The following is a 27345-nucleotide window of genomic DNA, read 5'->3' on the forward strand; positions in this document are numbered from 1 at the left end:
CTGCTAACAGCTCTGAAGAGAGTTCCTCTCCACTTGGAGTATCTGTTTTATTTTGAAGGCCTTGCTCATTTGTTGAACTCATGATTTTCCCTTGGATAACACACTCTCTTTCAATTGACCGACATTTTCCTATCGGCAGACTTAAATTTACAAAACCATTTATCTATGTTTTCTTTAAGGATGTACGTTTATCGTTTATGACAGTCTTATGTTCTTTAATACAGGGGAATAAAAGTATGAATGTCAAATTTTGGTGATGACAGAAAACAACATCCGGTAAGCTTCGTTTCCTGTTTTTGTTGTCTCCCTTTCTGGGTTGGTTTGTCCAATCAATGAGCTTTTTACAAAATTCTTTGTCAAATCAAAACAACTAAGAAGCACTTTAAAAAATGTCAGGGAATTATGAATGGATATGAAAACCTTGAGTATATAAAACAAAAGGAATAAGTTTAATTGTAAAAGAAGGTTACTGAATTTTTAGTATGGTTTATAAGTATATATATCTAGTACTACTACAAGTCAAATCGGCACCTGGTAAAATTATTCGACACCTATAATTTTGGCCACAGTCACTTGTTTCTATCCATGGGAAGGTAGACTATCCATATATAGAAGCTTATATATATATATATATATATATATAAGAAAATTATTAAAAGATAATAACGGTTTCAATGCATCACTTTACCGTTATTATCTTTTAATAATTTTCTTATATGTTACCAGCATACGGACTTTACTTAACTTTTTCTTATATATATATATACATGATATATATGCATAGTCGATCTTCCCATTGATAGAAACAAGTGCCTGTGTTCATCTATTGACATAAGACATAAAGCTTTATTTAGAGTCGGTATAAGCAAGCAATTACAAACATAAGCTCTGAAGAGCTTGGCAAAGTCAATACGGCTACTGGTCAATTCACAGGCACTTGTCTCAGAAAAAAATTTCCTACATACCTTAATATAACACAAGGTACTTAACTTGCATTTTAGAAAAATGTAAGGTGGTGACGAATTTCCGTTATATGCCGCTTTAGAGGCTGTCAACCCCACTAAAACTTATTATATCATAAATCTAAATTGATTTATCTTTACAATGGTGTAATCACTGTATAACATGCCTACATTTGTTGTCGGATGATTCCGTAGCAATCCTACCCAAGTATGGCAGTCGTAATTATATCGTCAACGTACACACAAAATTTTGGCAATACTCGTCTCGCAGTAAATGAGTAATTATAAAAAATTGTTTTAAAAAAAAACTGTTAGTTTTCGTATGAATAGAACTTATCATACAGTTAGCAGGTTAGTAAAATTGTATAATATACCGTGAAAAAAATCTAACAAGTATTGTTTCTGGTATGTACAACTATTAAGTTGCACTCACCTACATCAGTTTTTATTTTTTATAAGTATGATACAACTCTATGTACTTTAATGCAATGTGAAATTTCATTAGGACATTCCATGTTTATGGGTCAGCAGAAGACATGGCTTATTTCATGACCGTAGATTGAGGTATATAAATCAAAACTGACCAAGGACACCACAAAACTTCAATCAGATTTGGAACTGAATATGTAAGATTTAATATTTTCTGCCATGAACTTATGACAGAAACTTTTTCACAGTACGTTGTGGCCACAGACATATTAATGTTATGACATATTGTCTGGATGATATTTACCTATGCTGTATTGTCTGGACAATATTTACCTTTGAAATATATAAGTTCTTACTTGGGTCAATCACTTACAGAATATGGCAGAGTTTACCAAGCCATTTCCAACAGATTTACAGTTTACTCACAAACATGTACTTCATTGTACTTAATTCCTTTTTTTATTTTACAGATCTGGAACCATGACATCCATGAGCTCTTTGAAGAGTAAGCTACACAAACTGAAGAAGGAGGATACCAGTGAGGTGACAGGTTAGTATTGGTTAGCTAATCTGGCTTTGTTTTAACATGATATTATCTGTCGCTTTATCAGCATGTCATGACAGATTTATAGCTTTACCTAGCCATTTCATAAATAAGAAAAGATATGAATGTCCACTCTTAATGGCTTTAGATGTAGAACTGTCCTTTTAGTTAAAAAATGGCAAAGCATTGAAAATCTTTAAAAATTATGATGTTCCTAAATACTACTTCATTTTTTCATTTCTAAACATGCTAAATAAAAACAATAAATAAAAACACTTTATTGGAAAAGAGTGAAAACATTTACAACTATAGCTCTTACCATTCCTTTTCTTTACTTAACTTCCAAGAATTTTTCAGATTATAAAACATGGATGAGAAAGATAACTGACTGTGGGAACCGTGCTGAAGATTGGTTAGAATATACAACTTACATGAGACACAATCTGAACTTTAATGATAGGTTCCAGGCTCATAACTTTCTCTCTGATCTGTATGAGAAAGCTTTCAGGGTAAGAGTCCCATACAAACTTTAATGATAGGTTCCAGGCTCACAACTTTCTCTCTGATCTGTATGAGAAAATTTCAGGGTAAGTGCTCCATAAAAACTTAGAAACACACTATACTTGTAGCTATGTATATTTGAGATCATACTATTTTTATTTAATGTCTAATATGTTACACGATCTTTATTTAGATCTGAGAGCACACTATCTTTAAATTCAGAGATCACACTATATCACTCAGATGTCACACCATATTTATTTATATCTTAGAGATCACACAATCTTTAAATCTCAGAGATCACGCTATATCTCTCAGAAGTCACACAATATTTATTTAGATCTGAGAGCACACAATCTTTAAATCTCAGAGATCATACTACGGTATATCACTCAGATGTCAGACCATACTTATTTATATCTCAGAGATCACACTATCTTTATTGATATATATTTCAGAGATCACACTACATTTATGTCTTAAAAATCACACCATCATTATTAATATCTCTCTGTCTTTATTTACAGGCTATTGATGGAAAGGCAAATAAAGACAATGAAGCATTTGCTCATCTATTTATAGACTTTGCTGAGGTCAAAAGGTAATATAACAGATAGATTATTGTAATAATTTTGTAAGATTGTGGAGATAGCACAACGATGCCATACAGTACTTTCGTGAGATTGGTTAATGAATATTTGTTACAAACATGAGCACCAATATTTACTTCCCAAAATTGCAAATGCAGCTCTGAACCAATTTGTTTTGTCCTTAATATCATGATCAACGTTAATTCCTCCATTTCTTGTAGGGATCTTTGGCATATCAAAACTATAGTCACAACATGTACTTATAGTACAAAATTAACTTAAAGCTTTTATTTTTTATTCTCTGATATTTTGTTTGTGAGGTGTTGTCTTTTCCTTTATCCTTGACTCTAATTTTCCTTAGAATTCAAATTTATGTGGGAAATGGTATTCCTCAATGATGAAATTATGGAAAATAACAATGGCTGTTTTGTTTGACAGTTTTTAAAACAGCAATTTCTTACTGTGGTATAACTAAATAAAGTGAATGTTAACTGCCATAGTATTTTGTTTAGTCAAGAAAATTTATTTCCAGAAACAAAAGCATAGTTTGATAATTGATTTATTCATAATTTACAGTGAACAGTTGCTATTGGAAGATGCCATTCAGCTGCTAACAGAAGCAAGAAACATAGTCAAAAGATATGCCATAGTTCATATTGCTTCAGCAGAGCTAGAGGTCAAAGAAGGTAAACATTTGTATTTTTTGTTTAAAGAATATTATAAAATATGCATTTAAACTTGACTGGCTCATAGGGGTGTGAGAGCCTTTGCAATCATTGTGTGTCCATTGTCCAATTAGGGAGAAAAATATACAAGTTTTGGAGTTATTTCCCCTGAAATATACATATTTCACAATTTTCCCTGTTATTTTGAAAACTACAGTAGCTAGGTTAAAAGTTAACACTGCATAAATGATGAGCATGATAAGATCTATCTCCTGGAATATTTTTGTCAATCTGTTTTGGATTATTTGTTCTTTAAAAGTAGATTTGTTTTACTGTTTTATGCAATTTTGACTGTTACCTAAATAACAAAAATGTGCTAGCTTAAACATGTAAACTGCAAAAATGTTAAGCATCATAAAGAGTTACTGTATTATGTGCATATTAAAGTCATAATTAGTAAACAAAAACATCACTTGTTCTGTATATAAAATTGAAGGTATATATTCCAAGTCATTTTATTTGTGTAAATTTGTGTTTTCTTTGTTTTGTAGGAAATATTAGTAAAGCCAGAAATATTCTGAACAAAGCTAGATTGTTTAAATTTGAGCCTACAGAACTATTAGTGGAAGCTTTAAAGAAACTTGATGCTGGAGAAACCATTTTACTGTCACCAAGGCATAGAAGATACAGTATGTATATTCACATACTTGCTAAGTAGAAGCACAAGTTGCATTGTCTAATGTTTTTTTACATTATTGAATTTTAAGAAGGTGTGGCTTAGGATTCAAATTATTGACAACTGGCTTATGGACACTCCTTACAGAAAAATGATTCCACTGAATTTGTATTAAAAAACTAGTTCTATACTGACAAGATTACCATTAATAATATTTCTAAGAAGTTTTTATGGACTGTTAATTATATGGTTTCACACTTACAAGTTGTTTCTTTTATAGTTACTAAATAAATCATCATGCAGGTCTATGCAAAAATTAGATAATTTATCAGAGTAAAATTTGTTAAGATTTGAATTTAAGTTTAGGGTATATTTTTAAAGGAAAATCTTTCAGTAAATTCTATAATGCAGGTTCAGCTAAATACTGAAACTGGTTATGGTAAGATGTATATATGATGAAGTCCATGTTACCATTCAGCATACTGATGAGAAACAATTTTATATTTTTGTAGGTTCTAGCCAAAGTAAAGTGAACCTGTCGGATGATAGTCAAAGCATATTCCATGGTGGTGCTCCTGAAGGGTAGGAATTAATGTTATTCTTATTGATACAGAGCTTTAATTGCTGTTCTTCATCTCAAAGTCACAATGGATCATGTTAACCTTTAATATACCTAATGCACTGACAGTAAATAAGTAGTAGCTAGTATTTTGGTGGAATTAAAAAAGTGCAACATTTATAAATCACTTGATAAATGTAAATCAAAAATCCTCTCAGTCGATTATCGAAACTTATTCTGTAGTTTTTTTAATTTCAACCTATACCTATTTTTTGTAAGTACTGATGAAAATGGTTACTGTATCAGGTAATTAACGTTTCCTGCAAATAATAGATTAATTTGTGATGCACAGTTTACTACAAAACAAAATGATATAAGATTGCGCAAGTTGCTTGCTATGATATTTCTCAGTTCTATTTATAAATGTTAAGTTAGGAAGTTTGATTGTGATGTGCTTTAGGAATTTACAAGAACATATTGGACCCGATGAAATGGAGACTGCACCAGTTATGATGGAATCTCATAAAGAGAAATATGTAACAGTGCGGGCCAACTCCTGTAGACCTGCCATGAGAAGTTATAGTAGTACACCAGAAATGAGGAGTCTGTCCAATCTTCAGTGGAAAAGGTATGGTCTACCACTATATGATAAGGAAGACAATTTAAAAATATTTGGTAATGAGAATTGGAACATATTTTGGTCAATTACTTTAAGCAAAATTTTCATTGACTTCTTCCTTCAACATTATCTAGATGGTATAAAGTTTACACTCTTAATATTCTCGAGCTATCTCCCTTTCCAAATATAAAAATAGCTGAATTTGCCATATATTTTCAAGCATCTGTGTCCTTTGGACACATTCTTTTATTAAAGAATTGTTAAAATTACACCTTGAGAACACAACTCCTCTGTGACCTTTTTATACAAAACTCTAATTGGTATGATTTTATGCCATCCATTTATACCTGCATTTTTATGCCCCACCTACGATAGTATTATGTTTTCTGGTCTGTGGCTCCGTTCGTCTGTGCATCCGTTCAGGTTAAAGTTTTTGGTCAAGGTAGTTTTTGATGAAGCTGAAGTCCAATCAACTTGAAACTTAGTAGACTTGTTGCTTACGATATGATCTTTCTAATTTTAAAGCCAAATTAGACTTTTGACCCCAATTTCACAGTCCACTGAACATAGAAAATGAAAATGGGAGTTTCAGGTTAAAGTTTTTGGTCAAGGTAGTTTTTGATGAAGCTGAAGTCCAATCAACTTGAAACTTAGTAAACTTGTTGCTTATGATATAATCTTTTTAATTTTGAAGCCAAATTAGACTTTTGACCCCAATTTCACGGTCCACTAAACATAGAAAATGAAAGTGGGAGTTTCAGGTTAAAGTTTTTGGTCAAGGTAGTTTTTGATAAAATTGAAGTCCAATCAACTTGAAACTTAGTACATATGTTCCCTATAGTATAATCTTTCTGATTTTAATACCAAATTAGATTATTACCCAATTTCACGGTCCATGGAACATGGAAAAGGATAGTGCGAGTAGGGCATCCATGTACTTTGGACACATTCTTGTTTAGACTATTTTTATAGGAGTCAGTGTTCTCCCCAGGCTGTTTTAGCGTCGCGGTACCGCGACGCTATAATTATTTTTAGAATGTAATTTTTCTCGTTTCTGTATGGCAAAGCCATGTCCTAAATTGTGAACTTTCATCTAATTACCGCTTATGATCATAAAAAAATATATCACCGTTAATTGTAATCCCTTCAAGTCAGACAATAGAGGCAATTTAAAGAGATTACATAGTGTTAATTGCCCTTTGGGTGATAACTGGTTGGATACGAATACCCCAAGCTGTCACTTGTGACATGATTAATACCACGTGGTATGCAATCGCAAATTTCGACAAGGAGAAAATTAAATCAGAAAATCATAAAATAAAGCAAAATATATGTTTGCAAAATGAAAATTCAAAGAAACAAACATTTTTTCTCTTTTAAAAAGAGATTGAGTCTTATCTTTTTATTACTTTCAAAATATTAGTATTACTTTCTTTCTCTTCCTATTACTAGTTGTAAATCGAGAGTGAAAATTTTGATTTTGAGCTATATAAGTTTTGAACTTTCTTTAGAAAGTGATCATAATTGGCTTAAGCTTATGTTTCATCCATTTAATGCATTAAAAACGCCATATTCATTCCCAATCTCTTGTCAAACATTATTTTATTTTCACATTTTTCATTGCTTTCGGCGGCCATTTAATATTTTAGTGTAAACTACTGATCGGAATTGGACCAGATATGACAAAAATCTGCATTTTACAATAATAACTACATATCCACAAATGGCACAGTTGACAGAAAACTAAGCATTAACAGACTATTTATTAGATAACTTTGTTAAACATATATATCATTTTGATAAAAAAAAGTTTTTTAATTTAAATTTTATTGCTAAATGATACTTTCTCTTCCCTTTTTTTTGGTTATACGAACCAGTGTTTTTTCCTACATATTTAGTTCAATTGTATCTATACACATATATTTTTATTTGGCCCAAGAGGAAAAAAATAATTCTGGAACTATAAATGAATATAGAAAACATAAACTGAAAATACTGTTATCATGGTTTTAGTTTAATTGTATTCTCAGTTATGAATTCAACAACATAGACAGTGGCGGATCCAGAAATTTTCATAAGAGGGGGCCCACCGACTAACCTAAAGGGGGGCCCGCTCCAGTCCAATTTATGACAAAAATAAGCAAAGACCCATCGAAACAACATCTGATAAACAAATTTAATAATACTTTTAGATATTTGGATGATATTTTGGCTCTCAATAATGACGACTTCAGTATGTATATTAATGAAATTTATCCTGTTGAACTTACTTTAAATAAAGCTAATACTAACAATGACCACTGCCCTTTTCTCGATCTTGATATCTATATCACTAATGGAAAGCTGAATACTAAAATTTATGATAAAAGGGAGGATTTTTCATTTCCTATCGTTAATTATCCGTTTTTAGATGGTGACGTTCCCTTGTCACCATCTTACGGTGTTTATATATCTCAACTTGTACGATTCGCTCGTGTATGTAACAATGTTTTAGATTTTAACGAGAGAAATTTATGTATTACTGAAAAATTATTACACCAGGGTTTTCGATATCACAAACTAGTCAAAACATTTACTAAATTTTATCATCGGTATAAAGACATCATTCGTAAATATAGCTCAACATGCAGACTTCTAATACGTTCAGGTATTTCACATCCAATTTTTTATGGTAATATTCTTTATAAAGCACAAAGGTGTCAGTATTCACCTCAGAAACTTACAAAACCTTTGAATAGACTTATTAAGAAGGGATATAATTACGATACTGTTGTCAAGTCATTAAAGATTGCATATTTTGGCGTTAATATTGAGTCACTGATAAGGTCTTTGCATTGGAACTAAACACATTTATTCTAAAAACAGTTGTTGGCATGACACGGGTTATGTTCTTCTCATATATGTTATGATGGTATGATACTAAACCCCTAACGGGAAGGATTGTGCCTGATGTTCATATGATGAAATCATAATCTTTCAGTCAGTTTAGTTGAAGTCTGGAGCTGGCATGACAGTTAACTGCTAGTAGTCTGTTGTTATTTATGTATTATTGTCATTTTGTTTATTTTCTTTGGTTACATCTTCTGACATCAGACTCGGATTTCTCTTGAACTGAATTTTAATGTGCGTATTGTTATGCGTTTACTTTACTACATTGGTTAGAGGTATAGGGGGAGGGTTGAGATCTCACAAACATGTTTAACCCCGCCGCATTTTTGCGCCTGTCCCAAGTCAGGAGCCTCTGGCCTTTGTTAGTCTTGTATTATTTTAATTTTAGTTTCTTGTGTACAATTTGGAAATTAGTATGGCGTTCATTATCACTGGACTAGTATATATTTGTTTAGGGGCCAGCTGAAGGACGCCTCCGGGTGCGGGAATTTCTCGCTACATTGAAGACCTGTTGGTGACCCTCTGCTGTTGTTTTTTATTTGGGCGGGTTGTTGTCTCTTTGACACATTCCCCATTTCCATTCTCAATTTTATCAGTGATTCCCTATATAAGCAACCAAATTTTTTCCCAAAAAAGGGGGGGCCCAGGCCCCCTGGGCCCCCCTAAGTCAGCCTCTGCTAGACACAAAGAATAGGGTGGAATAGAATATTTTATTCACCAAATAAGGGCCTATAGCATACAAACAATATAATACATTTTGTAATAAACAATAAAATATATAACATAAAGGAAATAGAGCATTACCACGACGCGACAAATTGCATTGAAAAAAAATACAATTTATTTTTTACGCCAAATGTGATGCTATCCAAAATTTCTGGGGAATACACTGGGAGTCATGGTACTAAGACTCGTTTTTCATATATATTTAAAAGGTATTTTGAGAATAAAAAACAACACAACTCCTCTGAGAAGAAATGACAGAAAGCTTTCATGCTTAATACAATTGTTTGCTATAATATGTAGTGAAAGCTTTGCAGACGTCCATCTGTTTTTTGTTGTTGCAAATATTCATTTTATACTTGTCTCAGCTACATGTCGCCAGGTAAATATAAAAAAGAAGATGTGGTATCATTGCCAATGAGACAACTGTCCACAAGATACCAAAATGACACAGACATTGACAACTATAGGTCACCGTACGGCCTTCAACAATGAGCAAAGCCCATACCGCATAGTCAGCTATAAAAGGCCCTGATAAGACAATGTAAAACAATTCAAACAAGAAAACTAACGGCCTTATTTATATAAAAAAAATGAACAAAAAACCAATATGTAACACATAAAAAAGCGACAGCCACTGAATTACAGGCTTCTGACTTGGGACAGGCACATACATAAATAATATGGCGGAGTTAAACATGTTAGCGGGATCCCAACTCTCCCCATACCTGGGACAGTGGTATAACAGTACAACATAAGAACGAACTATAAAAATCAGTTGAAAAAGGTTTAACTCATCAGATGGACAAAAATACAAGTGGACGTGGCCGGGTACTTATACATCCGACACAAAAAGACACAATGAACAGATCTGAGAATACTCACAGTGATCTGACAGCTAGTTCAAATACACTAAAAACTAATAAAAAAAATCATGCATCTAAGACTAAACTATCAATCCGTACCCATCCAACATCCAATGGATTTAGTGTAAAGACATCATAAACAGCCAGAGAAAAACATGACCTTGTGCAATGCCAAGTTCCAGGTATTACACAAACTCAATTTGTGATAGTTAAACTCTTAATGGACGTCCAAAATCTTCAGATACAATACAGTTATCTATTAATTCTATTATTGTTGTCACAGGAAAGACATTGGTGTACCACAGAGAGTAAGGAAGCTTAATTTACCATTCACAACAACAGCTGAGGAAGAAGAAGATGAAGAGGGAGTTGAAGATATGGATACAATGGCTGGTTTTACTCCACTAGAACCTCAGGCTAGTTGTAAGTAAAATACCTTGAAAAAGCCTCAGGCTAGTTGTAAGTAAATTACCCCTTTAGAGCCTCAGGCTTGCTCTAAATAAATTACCCCATTAGAGCCTCAGGTTAACTGTAAATGAATTAACCTATTAGAACCTCAGGCTAGTTGTAAGTAAAATACCCCACTTGAACCTCAGGCTAATTGTAAGTACCGGTAAACTACCCACTAGAACATCAGGCTAGTTGCAAGTCAAATATCCCCACTAGGGCCTCAGGCTAGTTGTAAGCAAAATACCACACTAGATTTACAGGTAATATAAAATTATGGAGATGTGGTATGATTGCCAATGAGACAACTATCCAACAAAAAAATGATTCATTTTACTTTTTTGTGAACAAGAACTTCCCCACAAGTTGTGGGTAGTAAGATATTTGAAACACGTATGAAGGATTCTTGCAAGAATTCCATGCCTTTCAGACAAGACACAGCTGACTTCGACCTTATTTTGTGGTTCAGCGATCAAGGTTCAGATTTTGTGATCTAGTTCCTATCTCAGATACTACTGTATTAGTTGTAAATATTGATTGTAATGTGTATATGTCTATCTGGCAGGTTTAATCTGATCTTGACCTCATTTTCATGGTTCATTGATCAATGTTAAGTTATTAAAGTTATGATTGTATTAAACCTGTATCTTAAAGACTCAATAAAAGATAAATCATGATCAGTACATCAGCCTAGATATTTCACCTTGTATACTCTTGTTTCTTTCAGCAACCTTTGTTTCAATGACCACTGCTCAGAGTAGTGGTTACCAGTCTATGATGGAGACAACTATTCCACTGGAAACAGGCAACCAGTTTGAAAATAACCTATTTCATTCTGGAAAACAAGAATTTGACTTGTCAGGAATACATCCTCAAAAACAAGCATTTGACTTGTCAGAAATTCATCCTCAGAAACAAACATTTAACTTGTCAGGAATTCATCCTCAAAAACAGATTTTAGACATGTCTGGAATTCATCTCCAACGGCAGACATGTGACTTGTCAGGAATTCTTTCTCAACGGCAGACATGTGATTTGTCATCAAGGCAATCCAAATCGTTGAAGGAACCCACAAAGTCTGACAATGTTTCATTGTTACAACCAAATGGACGACCACAGATTATGAAAAGTCAAGCGTTACCTGACACAAAATCTAATTTGGTGTCATCTAACCAAGTTTCTGCCAATCCAACACCCAGCAGAGGTGCCTCTAGAGTTGTTACACCAAACCAAATGTCAGACTTTCCTACATTGAGCAGAGGTGGTCCTATAGTGGTTTCACCAAACCAAGTATCAGGCAATCCTACACCCCATGGAGGTGCTCCTAGAGTGGTCACTCCAAACCAAGTGTCAGCTAATCCTACACCCAACAGGGCGGCTCCTAAAGTGGTTACACCAAACCAGGTGTCAGCCAACCTCCATCCTAACAGAAGAGTTCCTGAATTACCAACACCTAATAGATCTATTGAACCTACACCTAGTAAACATGTTATGTAAGTACTGATAGGATACATCATTGAATTGTTGTCCTGAATATGCATAAATATTTGAAACTGGACATAAAAAAAAAACAATAATATTTGACAGTTACATATCATTGACCAGGGTCCACACTGTTAACTGTGTAACATTGACAAAAATCTTCTTTGAGACCACTGGACAAATTTTTCTAATTTATTTGATCACCTACCCATACTCATCCAGATTTATTTTAGACTTACAAAGCCTAGCAAGAGTTAAAAGAATAAAATGGTAATGACTTGAGATGCATATTAGGCCAAAAATAAAATATTGTTTGTTTCCCCTCCCACCACCGACCGGTAAAATCGCTGCGACTCGAAAATTTTTATTGGCCATTCTTGTCCAAAATTTTTTTTTTGGTATGTTGGTTTTTGGTGATATCTTTTCGATGCTGTAGTAAACGTGCGTTAGTTTTTGGAAAGTTTGCTATAGCTTGCTATAGCAATAAACTTTCTTAAGGCATCGGCCTAACCGGAAAAGAGACAGCCTAACTTACTTTAGGAAGTGTGTCCTACTTCAAGATAATGTAGTACTGGTGTTTGAAAACTAATAATAGAAAGATGCTTTTGAAATTTTGAGCTCTTCTATTTTAATAGCATACAGCTTGAATAAAAAATGCACTGAATTTTCATTGATAAATCAAATAATTCAACTTCATTTGAAAGACGAACAAAAACTACTCCGCGGATCTGCGCTACGCGGAAAGTAAAATCAATACACACACGAGACAGCAGTTTCTACGTTATGATTTTATCCGTATTCTTCACACATGCGTCAGATTCATATATGTGTGCCTCCAAACGGGAGTACTACAATCCCGGTTTCAAATGTTTCCTCCGGTTGAAGAGAAAATTAATAGCGTGTTTAAAATATTTCATGAATGAACATTTTTCGTCGCTTTATACTACGATTTTTACAAATTTCTATTCAATATGTAAAAGCCCGAGAGTATCGGAAGTATCATGGTATCTCATCTGATATCGGCCCACAACAAACTCGGACTATAATAAACTCGGCCTTTTACATATTCGGCATAAGAAATCGGACTATAACAAAAATCGTAATTATACTAATTGCTATTAAGACTCCTAAACAAAGTTTTTGCTTATTTCTTATTATTTTTCTCCTTGGGGTCTATTTAGTTGTATTTTGAGGGGCCAACAGAAGGGAGGAATTTACTAAAGAACCCTAAGGGATTTTTTTTTTAATTTTCAATAACAATAATAAATTATAAACTTGAAGAAAACAGTAAGTGACAGACACACATGGTTTTCAGTAATGATCACAGGACCATAAAACAAATCAAATTAATTAAATTTAGGTTGAGTCCATGGTGTCACCCCACCTAACCCCTCATGTTTGAATACTTAAAAACAGTCAGATCCCCACTCCTAAACATTATATGTTCTTTATATGTTACAATAAAACAAATCAGATGAAATAAAAGGCGAGTCCCCTGGGGTCACTCTCACCCCCTGGTTTTTTGAGAACTTATTAACAGTTGAGACTTCAACCAATATACCATATATATTATTGTATGGGACAATGAAATAAATCAAATGAAATATAGAGGAACTCCAGAGGGGTCAGTCACCCCACCCATAAACCATATGTATTTTTGTATGTGTCAACAAAACAAATCAAATGAAATAAAGTGGGTGTCCCTTTGGGTCAGCCCCAACCCCTCATGTCTGGGAACTTGTAAACGGTCGAGATCCCCACCCCTAAACCATATATATTTTTGTATAGGGCAACAAAACAAATTCAATGAAATAAAGTGGGAGTCCCTTTGGGTCAGCCCCACCCCCTCATGTCTGAGAACTTGTAAACGGTCGAGATCCCCACCCCTAAACCATATATATTTTTGTATAGGGCAACAAAACAAATCAAATGAAATAAAGTGGGTGTCCCTTTGGGTCAGCCCCACCCCTCATGTCTGAGAACTTGTAAACGGTCGAGATCCCCACCCCTAAACCATATATATTTTTGTATAGGGCAACAAAACAAATTCAATGAAATAAAGTGGGAGTCCCTTTGGGTCAGCCCCACCCCCTCATGTCTGAGAACATGTAAACGGTTGAGATCCCCACCCCTAAACCATATATATTTTTGTATAGGGCAACAAAACAAATCAAATGAAATAAAGTGGGAGTCCCTTTGGGTCAGCCCCACCCCTTCATGTCTGAGAACTTGTAAACGGTCGAGATCCCCACCCCTAAACCATATCTATTTTTGTATAGGGCAACAAAACAAATTCAATGAAATAAAGTGGGAGTCCCTTTGGGTCAGCCCCACCCCCTGTTGTTTGACAACTTGGAAATGGTCAAGATCCCCTCCCCTTAACCATATATATTCTTGTACTGGACAATAAAACAAATCAAATTCAAAAGAAGGCGAGTCCCTAGGGGTCACTCCCATCCCCTTGTTGTTTGAGAACTTGTAAACGGCTGAGATCCACACCCACAAACCATATATATTTTTGTATGAGAAAATAAAATAAATCAAAATGAAATATAGAAGAAGTCCACAGGGGTGACCCAACCAACTTTTTTTGGAAAACTTATACAGTCGAGATGATCACCACCAAACCATATATATTCTATTTTATGGGGCAACAAAACAAAACCAATGAAATATAGTGGGAGTACCTCTGAGTCATCCCCAACCCCTCATGTTTGAGAACTTGTAAACGGTTGAGATCCCCAACCCTTAATCATAAATATTCTTGTATTGGACAATAAAACGAATAAAGTGAAATATAATTAAGTCCCTCTTTGTAACCCCACCCCATCCTGTTTTGAGAACTTGTAAACAGTCAAGATCCACCCCCTTTTCGAAAACTTGAAAACTGTTGAAATCCCCACACTGAAACAACATATAGTCTTGTACGGAATAATAAAACAAATCAGATGAAATAAAAGGCTAGTCCCCTAGGGCCACTCTTACCCTACCTCCTGCCTGTTTGAGAACTTGTAAACTGTCTAGATCCCCACCCCCAAATCATGAATATCACTTTACTAGACGGGACCAATTTGTATTGGACTTTGCTTAATGTCAGGCGACCCGTGGGAATGACTAATTTTGAGAGCTTTGTTTGGGAGACTTCGTAGCAGCATCCTGTTACAATTATTTCTTGATAAAGTTTTTTCTTTTTTAAGTAGGAAAAAAAGGTAACCATGCAATCTACACACTATCTATTTCAAATATTACAATCTACAGTTGCAAACTTTCCACAGGTGCTATCCAGCACTTTGATTTGTCATACCTTTTGCTGTAGTCAACAAGCGTTTTAAATCAAGGCATTTTTGCATTGAAGCGTCTATATGATTCGGAATCAAGGAAAACAAACATCACACGATTTGTGTTGTGTGCAAGGGTGATATTTGAAAATAAAAAATCTGAAGAACCTTTCAACCCACTGAGTGCACCTTGATTGGCTTTGTCTTTTACCTCTGTTCCTGTTTAAGGATGTTCGCTGCTCAGTTTCAAAATAAATAACTTTTCATAAAACTAATATGTATTGATAGGTAATAAATTGAGGAATCCAAAAAGCAAAAAAAATATAGGGGTCAATGTGCTTGTTTTAGAGACATTAGTCATTGAAATTTTGGCGGGAAAATGTTCTCTCTTGATTTTTCATAGCTTTATCATTGAACAGTTAAAGTTCTCAAATACTATTAAAAAATAAATGAAATTTTATAAGACTTTTACAAATGACTTATAATTATACACGTAAAAGATTTATAAAAAGAAAAATGGGGGTTCATGGGCAAAATTGTTTAAGGCATTCAAATGGTTAAAACCAGAGGATTCCGAAAATCTGACAAAAATTCCAAAACATGACAAGCAGACATCCTTAAGGGATAAAATCTTTGAGTAAATATGGTCTGAATCGTGCTTTGAAATCAATCTACTTTGTCTTCACTTCGAACAGGTTGGGCACAAGTCAGAAAATGTTGGATACCTGATTGAATTCCCTGCTTTCAGGGAACCTCCCTGATTTCTGGTGTAAACAAGACCCGTTTAAATGTGTTTTTATTATTCAATTTATGGCATGAAATTTACAAAAGGGCTCGTTTTACGTTATTACTGCATCAGTTGAATTTGTAAATACTCATAAGTATTCTAGGAACAACAAAACATGAATAAGTGAAGCCTTGTTTTTTCTAGAACTCGAAAAAACATACAAATCTTTTGTTTAGGAATTAATTGACCAAGCTGCATGATCCAGGTGTAACTGAACATCACTGAATTATATTCACTTCTATTGAAAATTTTTATTCATTGAATTTTAATTCCCAAGTCATTAACATATCTTTTTGTCATCTCATAATTGATGATCAATGTATGGATTGGTGAACACAGGAATTGTTTTGTTGTGAGTTATGCATCAAATTAGACTTGAAATAAGCTTGATTTTTAACTAATTAAACACTTGCTTTCATTAAACATTGTTATCACATGAAGAATGTGTGCTTTTGTAGATTTTATACCTTAGAATAAATAGGAAAAAAAATGAGTCCCTGTATACAGTTTTTAACACCAGAAACCTGGGATGTACACTGAAATCAGGGAATACCCCACTTTTCTTGACTTATCTTACCTATTGAATTTTGTAAAAATTCAATATAGAAAAATTATATCAAGAAATAAAATAAAATAATTTACCTACCTACCTATCCATACCCTGATAACCTCTGTGAATCATTTATTTTCTTAAATTAAGGAAAACTTACATGTTCGTGAATATCTAATTTCGTGGTTCTGCCAAAGTCTACATACATGCCTAAATAGATTTTTTTTACCGAGGGTATAGTTTGCCGGCCTAGATGGTCAAGAGACCCGCGGTAGCCCGCACAGTTCTTACGTGCGAATCATTTCATGGTTCACCTGTACCCATGTAATCCATGAAAATTAATATCCAACAAGTAAGAATGAATCCACAATACTAAGTTAAATCATTTTTGTGGAGCCTTTGACTTAAGTCGAAAAAGCGAGACTAAGCGATCCTATATTCCGTCGTTGTCATGGTTGGCGGCGATGGCGTCCATAAATTTTCACTCTGTGGTTAAATTTTTTAAAATTTTAATTTCTTTCTTAAACTGTCCTGGATTTCTACCAAACTTGGACAGAAGCTTGTTTATGATCATAAGATAGTATACAGAAGTAAATTTTGTAAAAATAGAATTCCATTTTTTCCATATTTTACTTTTAAATGGACTTAGTTTTTCTGCCAGGAAATATTACATTCACTCTGTGGTTAAAGTTTTTAAAATTTTAATAACTTTCTTAAACTATCCTGGGTTGGTACCAAATTGGACAGAAGCTTTTTTATGATCATAAGATAGTATCCAGAAGTAAATTTGTAAAAAAATAAATCCATTTTTCCGTATTTTACTTTTAAATGGGACTTAGATTTTCTGCCAGGAAACAACACATTCACTCTGTGGTTAAACTTTTAAAATTTTTAATAACTTTCGTATACTCTTTTGGATTTGTACCAAACTTAAACAGAAGCTTGTTTATAATCAAAAGCTAGTATCTATAAGGAAATTTAGTTTTCTTCCAGTTAACATTACATTTAGTCTGCAGTTAAAAGTTTTTAAACATTTATTAGTTTCATAAACTATCCTGGATTTTTACCCAACTTGAACAGAAGCTTCTTACAATTAAAAGATAATATTAACAGGAATATTTTATTGATTTATTTCCTCATTTTTGTTGAGCCTGCGATTAACAGAAAGAGTAGGCGAGACACTGGGTTCCGCGAAACCCATACAATTTTTTTTATATGAGCACATATTTTATGGACTTATATAAGCAAATTACCAGTTTATACATGTATTTTTTAGGTCTGATAGATTGTCCAACGTACCAATTTGTGCCACTCCAAGTGCCGTGCAGCAGACATCAATACCATGTACACCAAGTGTAAGTATTTATTTTCTGGATTATAATTAGTGTACCACTTGATAAGTTTGATGATTTTGTACTGTTCAAGAGTAAGAACCTTAGCTACTGTAATAGTTACATTTTCTGTGGTATCCAGATATAAATGATAAAATGACTTGACCAAATCTTTTTTGATAAAGTGACCATAAATTACAGGTCAAGTTCAACTGTTGATTGTAAATATTTACATAAATATTTACTATAAAATTGTCCAAAAATCATCCCCTAAATAGAAATGGTTACATGGTGATTATTTTATAAGGTTCAAACAATATCATAAAAGAAAGAATGTTTACTTAATAGAATGTGTATAAAGATGTGAAGCTGCTGATATACAATAATTCAACCAAAAGTCCATCAAATAACACATTAGAGTATGTCAAATCAAGACTGACTTAACAGCATGATCTATTATTTAATTTTCAGGTTATGCAGGATGTAGAAACTATCACAGTAAACAATGTAGTCTACATGATACTGGATTTACTTGGGAAAGGTGGCTCTAGTAAGGTAATTATAGTCAAAATAGTTAGAGAAAGGTTGTTGTAGTAAGGCAATCACATGTTTTTTGACATGCTGTGAAAAGTCAGCCTAAGTAAGGTTCAAAGAATGTACCTGTCCATATGACCTTTACCTAATTGTCCCTTTTTAAAGTTTTCATCATATGGTCATTTATTTAGTTGCTATAAGGAATACTTAAAAGTATTTTTGATTTTTTTGTATGATTTTTGGTGTACACTTAAGAGAACTGCAAACAGTAGTGTACAAAGTGTCACTTGACCTTACAATAAAACAGATTGACTTTTTATAAATTGTTCATCATACTTTTGCAGGTCTACCATGTACATGATTCCAAGCCTCCATCTAAAGCACTCAAAGTAGTCAACTTAAATGATGCCAATGAAGAAATAGTCAATGGTTACAAAAACGAAGTCAAGTTACTGCTACAGTTACAGTATTGTCCAAAAGTAATCAAACTATATGATTAGTAAGTAAAATGTCTAGACTTACAATACATGCGTCTTCCCTATAATCAAATACAATTTCTCAAGCAAGTCAAACAATACACATGTGGCCTCTCTGAAAACAAATCCATGTAAATAGCAAATCAATTAATACACATGTGTCATACTCTAAAGCAAGTCAGTTATTACACATGTGTCATCTGTGTAATTAAACCTATGCTTAGAGCAAATCAAACATACACATGTGTCCTCTCTGTTATACTCTAAGGCAAGTCAAATTACACATGTGTCCTCTGTAAATAAATCAGTCTTCATCAAGTCAAACAGTACACATGTGTCATCTCTGTATCAAATTCAATGTCTCAAGCAAGTCAAATAATACACATGTTTCATCTTTTATAATTTGGAGTCTTCCCCTGAAGTATTTTTAACCACAATGATGTCATAACTGACCTGGCTGAACAAGTTTACATTGATAAAACAGCTGTAGAAAATGTATTCACATTTTTCTTGTCTGACTTGAACTAATCTTTTGTTCCTGTTGGTTTCAAAGCATGATAAGAGTTATTTTCAGCTTTGTGCTTATATTAAGTTCTTTTATTCTAAGTTATGTGTATTTCTTTCCTCATTATTCAGTATTTATTTTTTCAGTGAGTACAGACCAGAAGAAAACAAATTATATATAGTAATGGAGTATGGGAACTGTGACTTTGCTCAGTTTCTGAAAGATAAAATAAAAGAAGATTGTAAACTTTCAGACCATTTGATCAAGTATTACTGGGAGTCTATGTTAATGGCAGTCCATGCTTTACATAAAGAAGGTAGGGGTCAAGGGTCATGGTCAGACCATTTGATCAAGTATTACTGGGAGTCTATGTTAATGGCAGTCCATGCTTTACATAAAGAAGGTAGGGGTCAAGGGTCATGGTCAGACCATTTGATCAAGTTTTACTGGGAGTCTATGTTAATGGCTGTCCACGCTTTACATAAAGAAGGTAGGGGTCAAGGGTCATGGTCAGATAGTTTGATCAAGTATTACTGGGAGTCTATGTTAATGGCTGTCCATGCTTTACATAAAGAAGGTAGGGGTCAAGGTCAGACCAGTTGATCAAGTATTACTGGTAGTCTATGTTAATGGCAGTCCACACTTTACATAAAGAAGGTAGGGGTCAAGGGTCATAGTCAAATCATTTGAAAAGTATTACTGGTAGTCTATGTTAATGGCAGTCCACACCTTTCATAAAGAAGGTAGGGGTCAAGGGTTATAGTCAGATGATTTGATCAAGTATTACTGGGAGTCTATGTACATGATGTAGATGGCTGTCCACGCTTTACATAAAGAAGGTAAGGGTCACTGTCAGATCACTGAAAGTCAAGTTCTTTTCAATAACCTAGATAAACATGCATGTGTTAAAGATATGGACCATATCTATTTTCAAGATAAGGGTATATTGTGCTCAGTCTGAATGTACATACAATATTTATCTTCATAATTTACAGGAATCATTCATTCAGACTTAAAGCCATCAAATTTCATCATAATAGGAGGTGCCTTAAAACTGATAGACTTTGGTATAGCTAAATCTGTGCAACCAGATAAAACCAGTGTTCTGACTGAAATGCAGGTTGGCACATTAAACTACATGAGTCCAGAGTCTATAGCAGATTATGGTTTAGATGAAAAACCAATGTATAAGGTATGATCATGTTGTAATTATCTCCCTTGTATTAGATATGATCATAATTATAATTATCTCCCTTGTATAAGATATTATAATGCTGTTATTATCTCCCTTGAATAAGATATGATCATTATTATAATTACCTCCCATGAATAAGATATTATCATAATTATAACTATCTCCCTTGTATAAGATATTATGTTGTTATTGTCACTTGTTTCAGTTTTGGAATAGGACCCCAGTTACATGATATCAGTCCAGCCTACAAATGAAGTCCCTTAATAAATCAACTATCTTTCAAATGGGTTATTCTCTTAAATGCCAGTCATGACGCACCATGAACCATAAAGGGGGCTACTAGTATGAGAAAATAAATAAAATTTTGTAGTCTTATATTGGGAATAAAAAATCTGCCTGTTAACTTGGATAAAATTGCATTGAAGTAATGGGGGATTAATTGGGTCTTCATTCTATATAATCGCATGGTAATTATCTCCCTTGTATAAAAGAGGGGCGCAAGATACCAGAGGGACAGTCAAACTCATAGATTGAAAAATAAAGCCATGGCTAAAAAAAAACAGACAAATAATAGTACACAAGACACAACATAGAAAACTAAACACTTAGTAACACAAGCCCACCAAAAACTGGAGGTGATTTCAGGTGCTCCAGATAAGATATGATGTTTCCAAATACATAAATAAGATTTCCCTTACAGACAGTATGATGTTTTGAAGATGGACAATACATACAATTCTTTGTTACAGATAGGTGTGAAGAGTGACGTCTGGTCCCTTGGATGTATTTTATACAATATGGTGTATGGTTTTACTCCATTCCAAAGAATCAACAAACAATTTGCCAAACTTCAGGCTATCACCAACTCCAGTTATGTTATTCATTTCCCAGAAATAGAGGACAAACGTCTGCTGGATGTCATGAAGGTTAGTAGGTTATCTCCCCTGAAATAGAGGACAAACGTCTGCTGGATGTCATGAAGGCTAGTAGATTATCTCCCCTGAAATAGAGGACAAACGTCTGCTGGATGTCATGAAGGTTAGTAGATTATCTCCCCTGAAATAGAGGACAAACGTCTGCTGGATGTCATGAAGGCTAGTAGATTATCTCCCCTGAAATAGAGGACAAACGTCTGCTGGATGTCATGAAGGCTAGTAGGTTATCTCCCCTGAAATAGAGGACAAACGTCTGCTGGATGTCATGAAGGCTAGTAGGTTCCAAATAGAGGACAAACGTCTGCTGGATGTCATGAAGCTAAGTAAGTTCTCTTCCCTGAAATAGAGGACAAACGTCTGCTGGATGTCATGAAGGTTAGTAGGTTCCAAATAGAGGACAAACGTCTGCTGGATGTCATGAAGCTAAGTAAGTTCTCTTCCCTGAAATAGAGGACAAATGTCTGCTGGATGTCATGAAGGTTAGTAGGTTCTCTCCCCTGAAATAGAGGACAAACGTCTGCTGGATGTCATGAAGGTTAGTAGGTTCTCTCCCCAGAAATAGAGGACAAACGTCTGCTGGTTGTCATGAAGGTTAGTAGGTTCTCTCCCCTGAAATAGAGGACAAACGTCTGCTGGATGTCATGAAGGTTAGTAGATTATCTCCCTTGAAATAGAGGACAAACGTCTGCTGGATGTCATGAAGGTTAGTAGGTTCTCTCCCCAGAAATAGAGGACAAACGTCTGCTGGATGTCATGAAGGTTAGTAGATTATCTCCCCTGAAATAGAGGACAAACGTCTGCTGGATGTCATGAAGGTTAGTAGGTTCTCTCCCCTGAAATAGAGGACAAACGTCTGCTGGATGTCATGAAGGTTAGTAGGTTCTCTCCCCAGAAATAGAGGACAAACGTCTGCTGGTTGTCATGAAGGTTAGTAGGTTATCTCCCCTGAAATAGAGGACAAACGTCTGCTGGATGTCATGAAGATTAGTAGGTTATCTCCCCTGAAATAGAGGACAAATGTCTGCTGGATGTCATGAAGATTAGTAGGTTATCTCCCCTGAAATAGAGGACAAACGTCTGCTGGTTGTCATGAAGATTAGTAGGTTCTCTCCCCTGAAATAGAGGACAAACGTCTGCTGGTTGTCATGAAGGTTACTAGGTTCTCTCCCCTGAAATAGAGGACAAACGTCTGCTGGATGTCATGAAGGTTAGTAGGTTCTCTCCCCTGAAATAGAGGACAAACGTCTGCTGGTTGTCATGAAGGTTACTAGGTTCTCTCCCCTGAAATAGAGGACAAACGTCTGCTGGTTGTCATGAAGGTTACTAGGTTCTCTCCCCTGAAATAGAGGACAAATGTCTGCTGGATGTCATGAAGATTAGTAGGTTATCTCCCCTGAAATAGAGGACAAGCGTCTGCTGGATGTCATGAAGATTAGTAGGTTATCTCCCCTGAAATAGAGGACAAACGTCTGCTGGATGTCATGAAGGTTAGTAGATTATCTCCCCTGAAATAGAGGACAAACGTCTGCTGGTTGTCATGAAGGTTAGTAGTAGGTTCTTTTCCCAGGAATAGAGAACAAACGTCTGCTGGATGTCATGAAGGTAAGTAGCAGGTTATCTCCCCAAAAATAGAGGACAAGCGTCTGCTGGATGTCATGAAGGTAAGTAGCAGGTTATCTCCCCAGAAATAGAGGACAAACGTCTGCTTGATGTCATGAAGGTAAGTAGCAGGTTATCTCCCCAGAAATAGAGAACAAACGTCTGCTGGATGTCATGAAGGTTAATAGTAGGTTCTCTTCCCAAAAATAGAGGACACACGTCTGCTGGATGTCACAAGGTGGTATTAGGTTCTCTCCCCTAAACAAGGTATAAATGAATGAATAGAAATTATATGGAAAATTCAATAAAAGAGATCTCATACCTATGCATCAGAAAGCATATGTATAAAGAAGTTTAAAACAACAACAAAAATAAATTAGGAGATAACTGTATTGTATTTTAAGTTTGGCCATCATAAAACGTAGATTTTACTGTCGCAAACTGAGTTTACCTAACGATACGTAGTGGAGCTAAGTACACATATCAAAATAAATTCCATTTGGTAAATACTTAAGCCAAAAATGCAAAAGTCTGAGAAACTGTTACATATTCTTTTAATAGTATACAACAATGTGAGGTCATATGTATGGCAAACATAAACACTAAAATTATTATTGTTTGCAGCTTATTATTTGGTTTAGAAATTACATACCCAAAAAAACAGAATTCAAAATGGTGGCTTTCTTTGTTACTGACTGGTAGAACATATAATCTTATCCTTCTAAATATTTGTCAACGTTCAATGAAAATTATTGTTACAAACAAATTGCATTAAAATTTATCATTGTATCTGTACTTTCATGATTATTTTGCAGTCCCATTTACTGATTTCACCAGTCAGAGTATTTGTTTAAAAATGACAAAGTTGATATAATTTTCTATTTTCAGTAAGATGTTTGCATAGTTTATTAGTTGCACTCCCCTACACTTAAAAATATTTAACATACAATTGTACAATATATGAAAACAAAACAAATATTATCCATCAGATTTCAATTATATACAAGATATGTTATTCTTACTATTTTTAGAAATGTTTGATCAGAGATCCTAAAGTTCGACCAAGCATTGAAGATTTACTTCACCATCCATATCTGAAGAGGGAGAAAAAAGAAGGTATAAACTGATTAGAGCTATTGCTGATAAGTTTATCCACATTTCTGAAGAGAGCATTGTAATGTGTTTTGACTTCAATATTTAAAGACTCTATTGTTACAAATATGTTGACAAAGTACCACTTGGGTAAAATGTTATAGAAAATGAAAATGAATGAAAAAAAAATCACAACATGACTATTTGATTAATGAAATTAACTGTGTTTTACAGAACTAAGAAAAAATGAATCAAAATAGAATGGACTATATTATCCAATTGGTTTTTATTTTTTTCCCCTACAAAGTAAGTGTTGTATTCAAATTTTCAGCTTGCATTTTGTTTTACTTTCAGAACCATCAGTAGTAGACAAAAGAATAGAGAGACTTGTAGAAAGATTAGCAGATAAAGTATCTTCCCCTAATACTCTACGCAGTCTACTAAGGAGTGAAATATTAAAGGTATTAATTATTGGCAATTTGTACTTTTTTCCTTTGATCTTACTGCTTGTTATTAATTTGTATCATGTAAAGACCTGATACTTGAAAATATTAGGCATTTTTATGCCCCACTTAGGAGCATTATTTTTTCATTCTGTGCAGCCATTTGTCTGTTTGTCTTGCTTCAGGATAAAGTTTTCGGTCAAGGAAGTTTTTGAAGAAGTTGAAGTCCATTCAAATTGAAACATAGTACACATGTTCCCTGTGGTATGATCTTTCTAAATTTAATGCCAAATTAGAGGTTTTACCCCAATTTAACAGTCAGTTTAACATAGAAAATAATTATGTACATTTTGATATGGTGTAGCTACATTATTGATTATTGTGGATTCATTATTATTCTTTTAATACCAATTTTCATGGAATTTGTGGGTATAGGTATATATTGTTATTAAATGTTCAACAAATTACAAATTTCCAATAGGCTTTTATGTAGACTTTGGCAAACCACAAAATTAAATATCCATGAACATGTAAGTTTTCCCTAATCCATGACAATTGGTATTTACAAATTCGAATGAATCCACAGTATCACTGTTAATTCAGAAATTTTTGTGATGTTTTTATTATCGCAACAATTTAAACTCGCATTTTGACATTTATTATATGAATTAAACAGGATTTTTCTCAATATTGCAAAAATTAAAATCCCATTTCAGTAAAAAAAATGTCAAAATCACAATAATTTCTGATTTACAGTAATTTGATGAGATAAAGAGTTAAGATAATTGTAAAAAAAACTTATTCTATAATTTCAGGGAATGTCAGCTGAAAGAGAATGTCCAGAAAACAAAGAAAATGTTCATTAACTGAATATTAGCAATGTTAGTGGAGGAAGACATGCTATGGGCATCATGCAGGTGTCAATGCTTTTAATGAGAAAATAAAACTAGGTCTAGCACCTGTGGCTGAAATAGATAATGAGGAGGAAATGCATTTTAATCAAAATCTGTTTGAAGAAAAATGTGTTTTTACATTCTTTATGGCTTTAAAAGCTTTGTTGAATTTTTATATATCTTATGTAATATATATTAGTCCTATTGGTTGTACATTTATAGATTATTTAAGATTACAAGATGAAGAGAAATTTGTTATTTTATTTTAATCAACGTTCATAAGATAAGGCTATATTTGTTATTTCTTTAAATTAATGGATGCATCAATAGTTTTGTGTGCATCTGTCATACAAGTGAGAGGTTTGTCTAGGTTATCCCACCATTTCTACATTAGAAAATTCTTGTACCAAGTCACGAATATAACACTTCCTGTCCATACTTTTGATGTCTTTGACATTTTTTACCATTTGATAAGGCACTTTCTGTTTTTGAACTTTCCTCAGAGTTCAATATTTTGAGATATAACATTTTTGTGAGGCAAATCAATTTATTAGGGGGTTTCCTTTTCACTTAAAGAATCTGTGTAAAAAAAAGAAATTGGGTTTACATATATGATACAGCAATTCAACAACAAAAGACACCAAGTGAGTTAAGCAAGAACCACACAACTGTTTTAATGTTATATTCTTTGTCCCTGCTAGGTGTATCCCTTGTCAAACACACAAAATCGCTATGTTTGCTTTAAAAGTAGATATTTTTGTGCAACAGTTTAAATGATTTCATTAGTTTTGATAAGATAAGTAGAAAATAAGTGGAACTTTGAAATCACCAAGTTTCTATTCATTTAAGAAGTATTAGTATGTGTAGTTTACTATATGTTTTGTTCATTGTTGAAGGTGATATGGTGATCTATAATTGCTTACATTCATGTTTTATTGACTCTGGTGGATAGATGTCAATGGCAATCAAACTAGAACCCTTTATTATATTATAAAATAGTTAATGATAAATAAAAAAATTAAGGCAAAGTAATATGGTACATTTTGTACTTACATTTGTTTGAAATTGTTTCATTTTGTCAGTTTTTATAGACTTTCTCTGTATGAATTTACCTTGGGGTTCACTATTTCTGTTTTCACTTTTTTGCATGATTAACCATCAACAGTAACCTGACTACGAAGGAGAGTTGTCTCATTGACACTCATACCACATCTTCTTATATTTAAAGAGAGTAATTTATTAATACTTCAGTTCAGAGAAAAGGGTTTAATGAATGGTGATTTACTACACTGTGCTGTATTAATTGTACATTATTTTAGCCACTTACCATTCGGTTAATTTATTGAAGATAAATGTGTTATAATTTATTTTGAAGATTCATATTTATGCAGTTGAATCACTCTTTAAAAACCTTTTAAATGTCTTTTCTTGATGTATTTGAATAACTTTTATCCTGTAATATTTTGTATACTGTTTGTACTATCATTTTAGACTGTCTGTAGTTCTGCTTGAAGACTTGTTTAATTTCATCTAACTTTATTATGTTAGTATGTCTGTATATCTGTATTTCTGAGACTTCTTTACTTCTTATGTTAAATGTCTGTATTTCTGCTTTAAGATTTGCTTACTGCTCTTTTACGTCTATTTGTTATTGTATAGAAATAAATATACATCATTGTCTTATTTTCATTATTAATATACTTTTATAACCAAATGCTGTTTATTGGTATAAAAATGCTTCATTCCAAGTCCATTCTTTCGTAAGAAGAAAGACG

At 33.6% G+C, this 27345-nt stretch overlaps 2 protein-coding genes across 14 annotated transcripts in view; one reads left to right on the forward strand and one right to left on the reverse strand.

The window, feature by feature from the left end:
* Positions 1-308, reverse strand: part of LOC139493085 (rho GTPase-activating protein 8-like) — a 37147-nt gene extending 36839 nt beyond the window's left edge. For 5 of the 11 annotated variants that reach the window (XR_011656900.1, XM_071281240.1, XM_071281239.1 and 2 more), the window contains exon 1: positions 1-306. Coding sequence is in view for 8 of the 11 variants with exons in the window: in XM_071281240.1 (XP_071137341.1) it covers positions 1-82 (82 nt within the window). In the remaining 3 variants the exon portion in view is untranslated. The other 6 variants (XR_011656899.1, XM_071281241.1, XM_071281235.1 and 3 more) reach the window with 2 other exon arrangements.
* Positions 306-27250, forward strand: LOC139493083 (dual specificity protein kinase TTK-like). 3 transcript variants are annotated; one of them, XM_071281229.1, is made up of 19 exons: positions 306-465; positions 1862-1941; positions 2293-2444; positions 2964-3037; positions 3603-3712; positions 4243-4380; positions 4880-4949; positions 5387-5554; positions 10307-10446; positions 11198-11963; positions 17844-17922; positions 18370-18453; positions 18777-18931; positions 19560-19729; positions 20409-20605; positions 21358-21534; positions 24174-24258; positions 24589-24695; positions 25493-27250. In XM_071281229.1, exons 2-19 carry the CDS (start codon positions 1872-1874, stop codon positions 25541-25543), a joined length of 2793 nt encoding a protein of 930 aa, XP_071137330.1. In that variant the 5' UTR covers positions 306-465; positions 1862-1871; the 3' UTR covers positions 25544-27250. The 3 variants fall into 3 exon arrangements, with proteins under 3 accessions (XP_071137330.1, XP_071137331.1, XP_071137329.1); XM_071281230.1 differs by having other exon boundaries at positions 354-480; XM_071281228.1 differs by having other exon boundaries at positions 388-425.
* The last annotated feature ends 95 nt before the right edge of the window (positions 27251-27345 follow it).

Source organism: Mytilus edulis, chromosome 10 (genome assembly GCF_963676685.1).
Source record: "Mytilus edulis chromosome 10, xbMytEdul2.2, whole genome shotgun sequence".
Classification (NCBI taxonomy): domain Eukaryota; kingdom Metazoa; phylum Mollusca; class Bivalvia; order Mytilida; family Mytilidae; genus Mytilus; species Mytilus edulis.

Coding starts and splice junctions, on each gene's coding strand:
- LOC139493083 (XM_071281228.1), top strand. CDS start 403: ATGAATGGATATGAAAACCTTGA. Junction 426..1,861: donor AATGGATATGAAAACCTTGA/GTATATAAAACA, acceptor TTTATTTTACAG/ATCTGGAACCATGACATCCA. Junction 5,555..10,306: donor TCCAATCTTCAGTGGAAAAG/GTATGGTCTACC, acceptor TTGTTGTCACAG/GAAAGACATTGGTGTACCAC.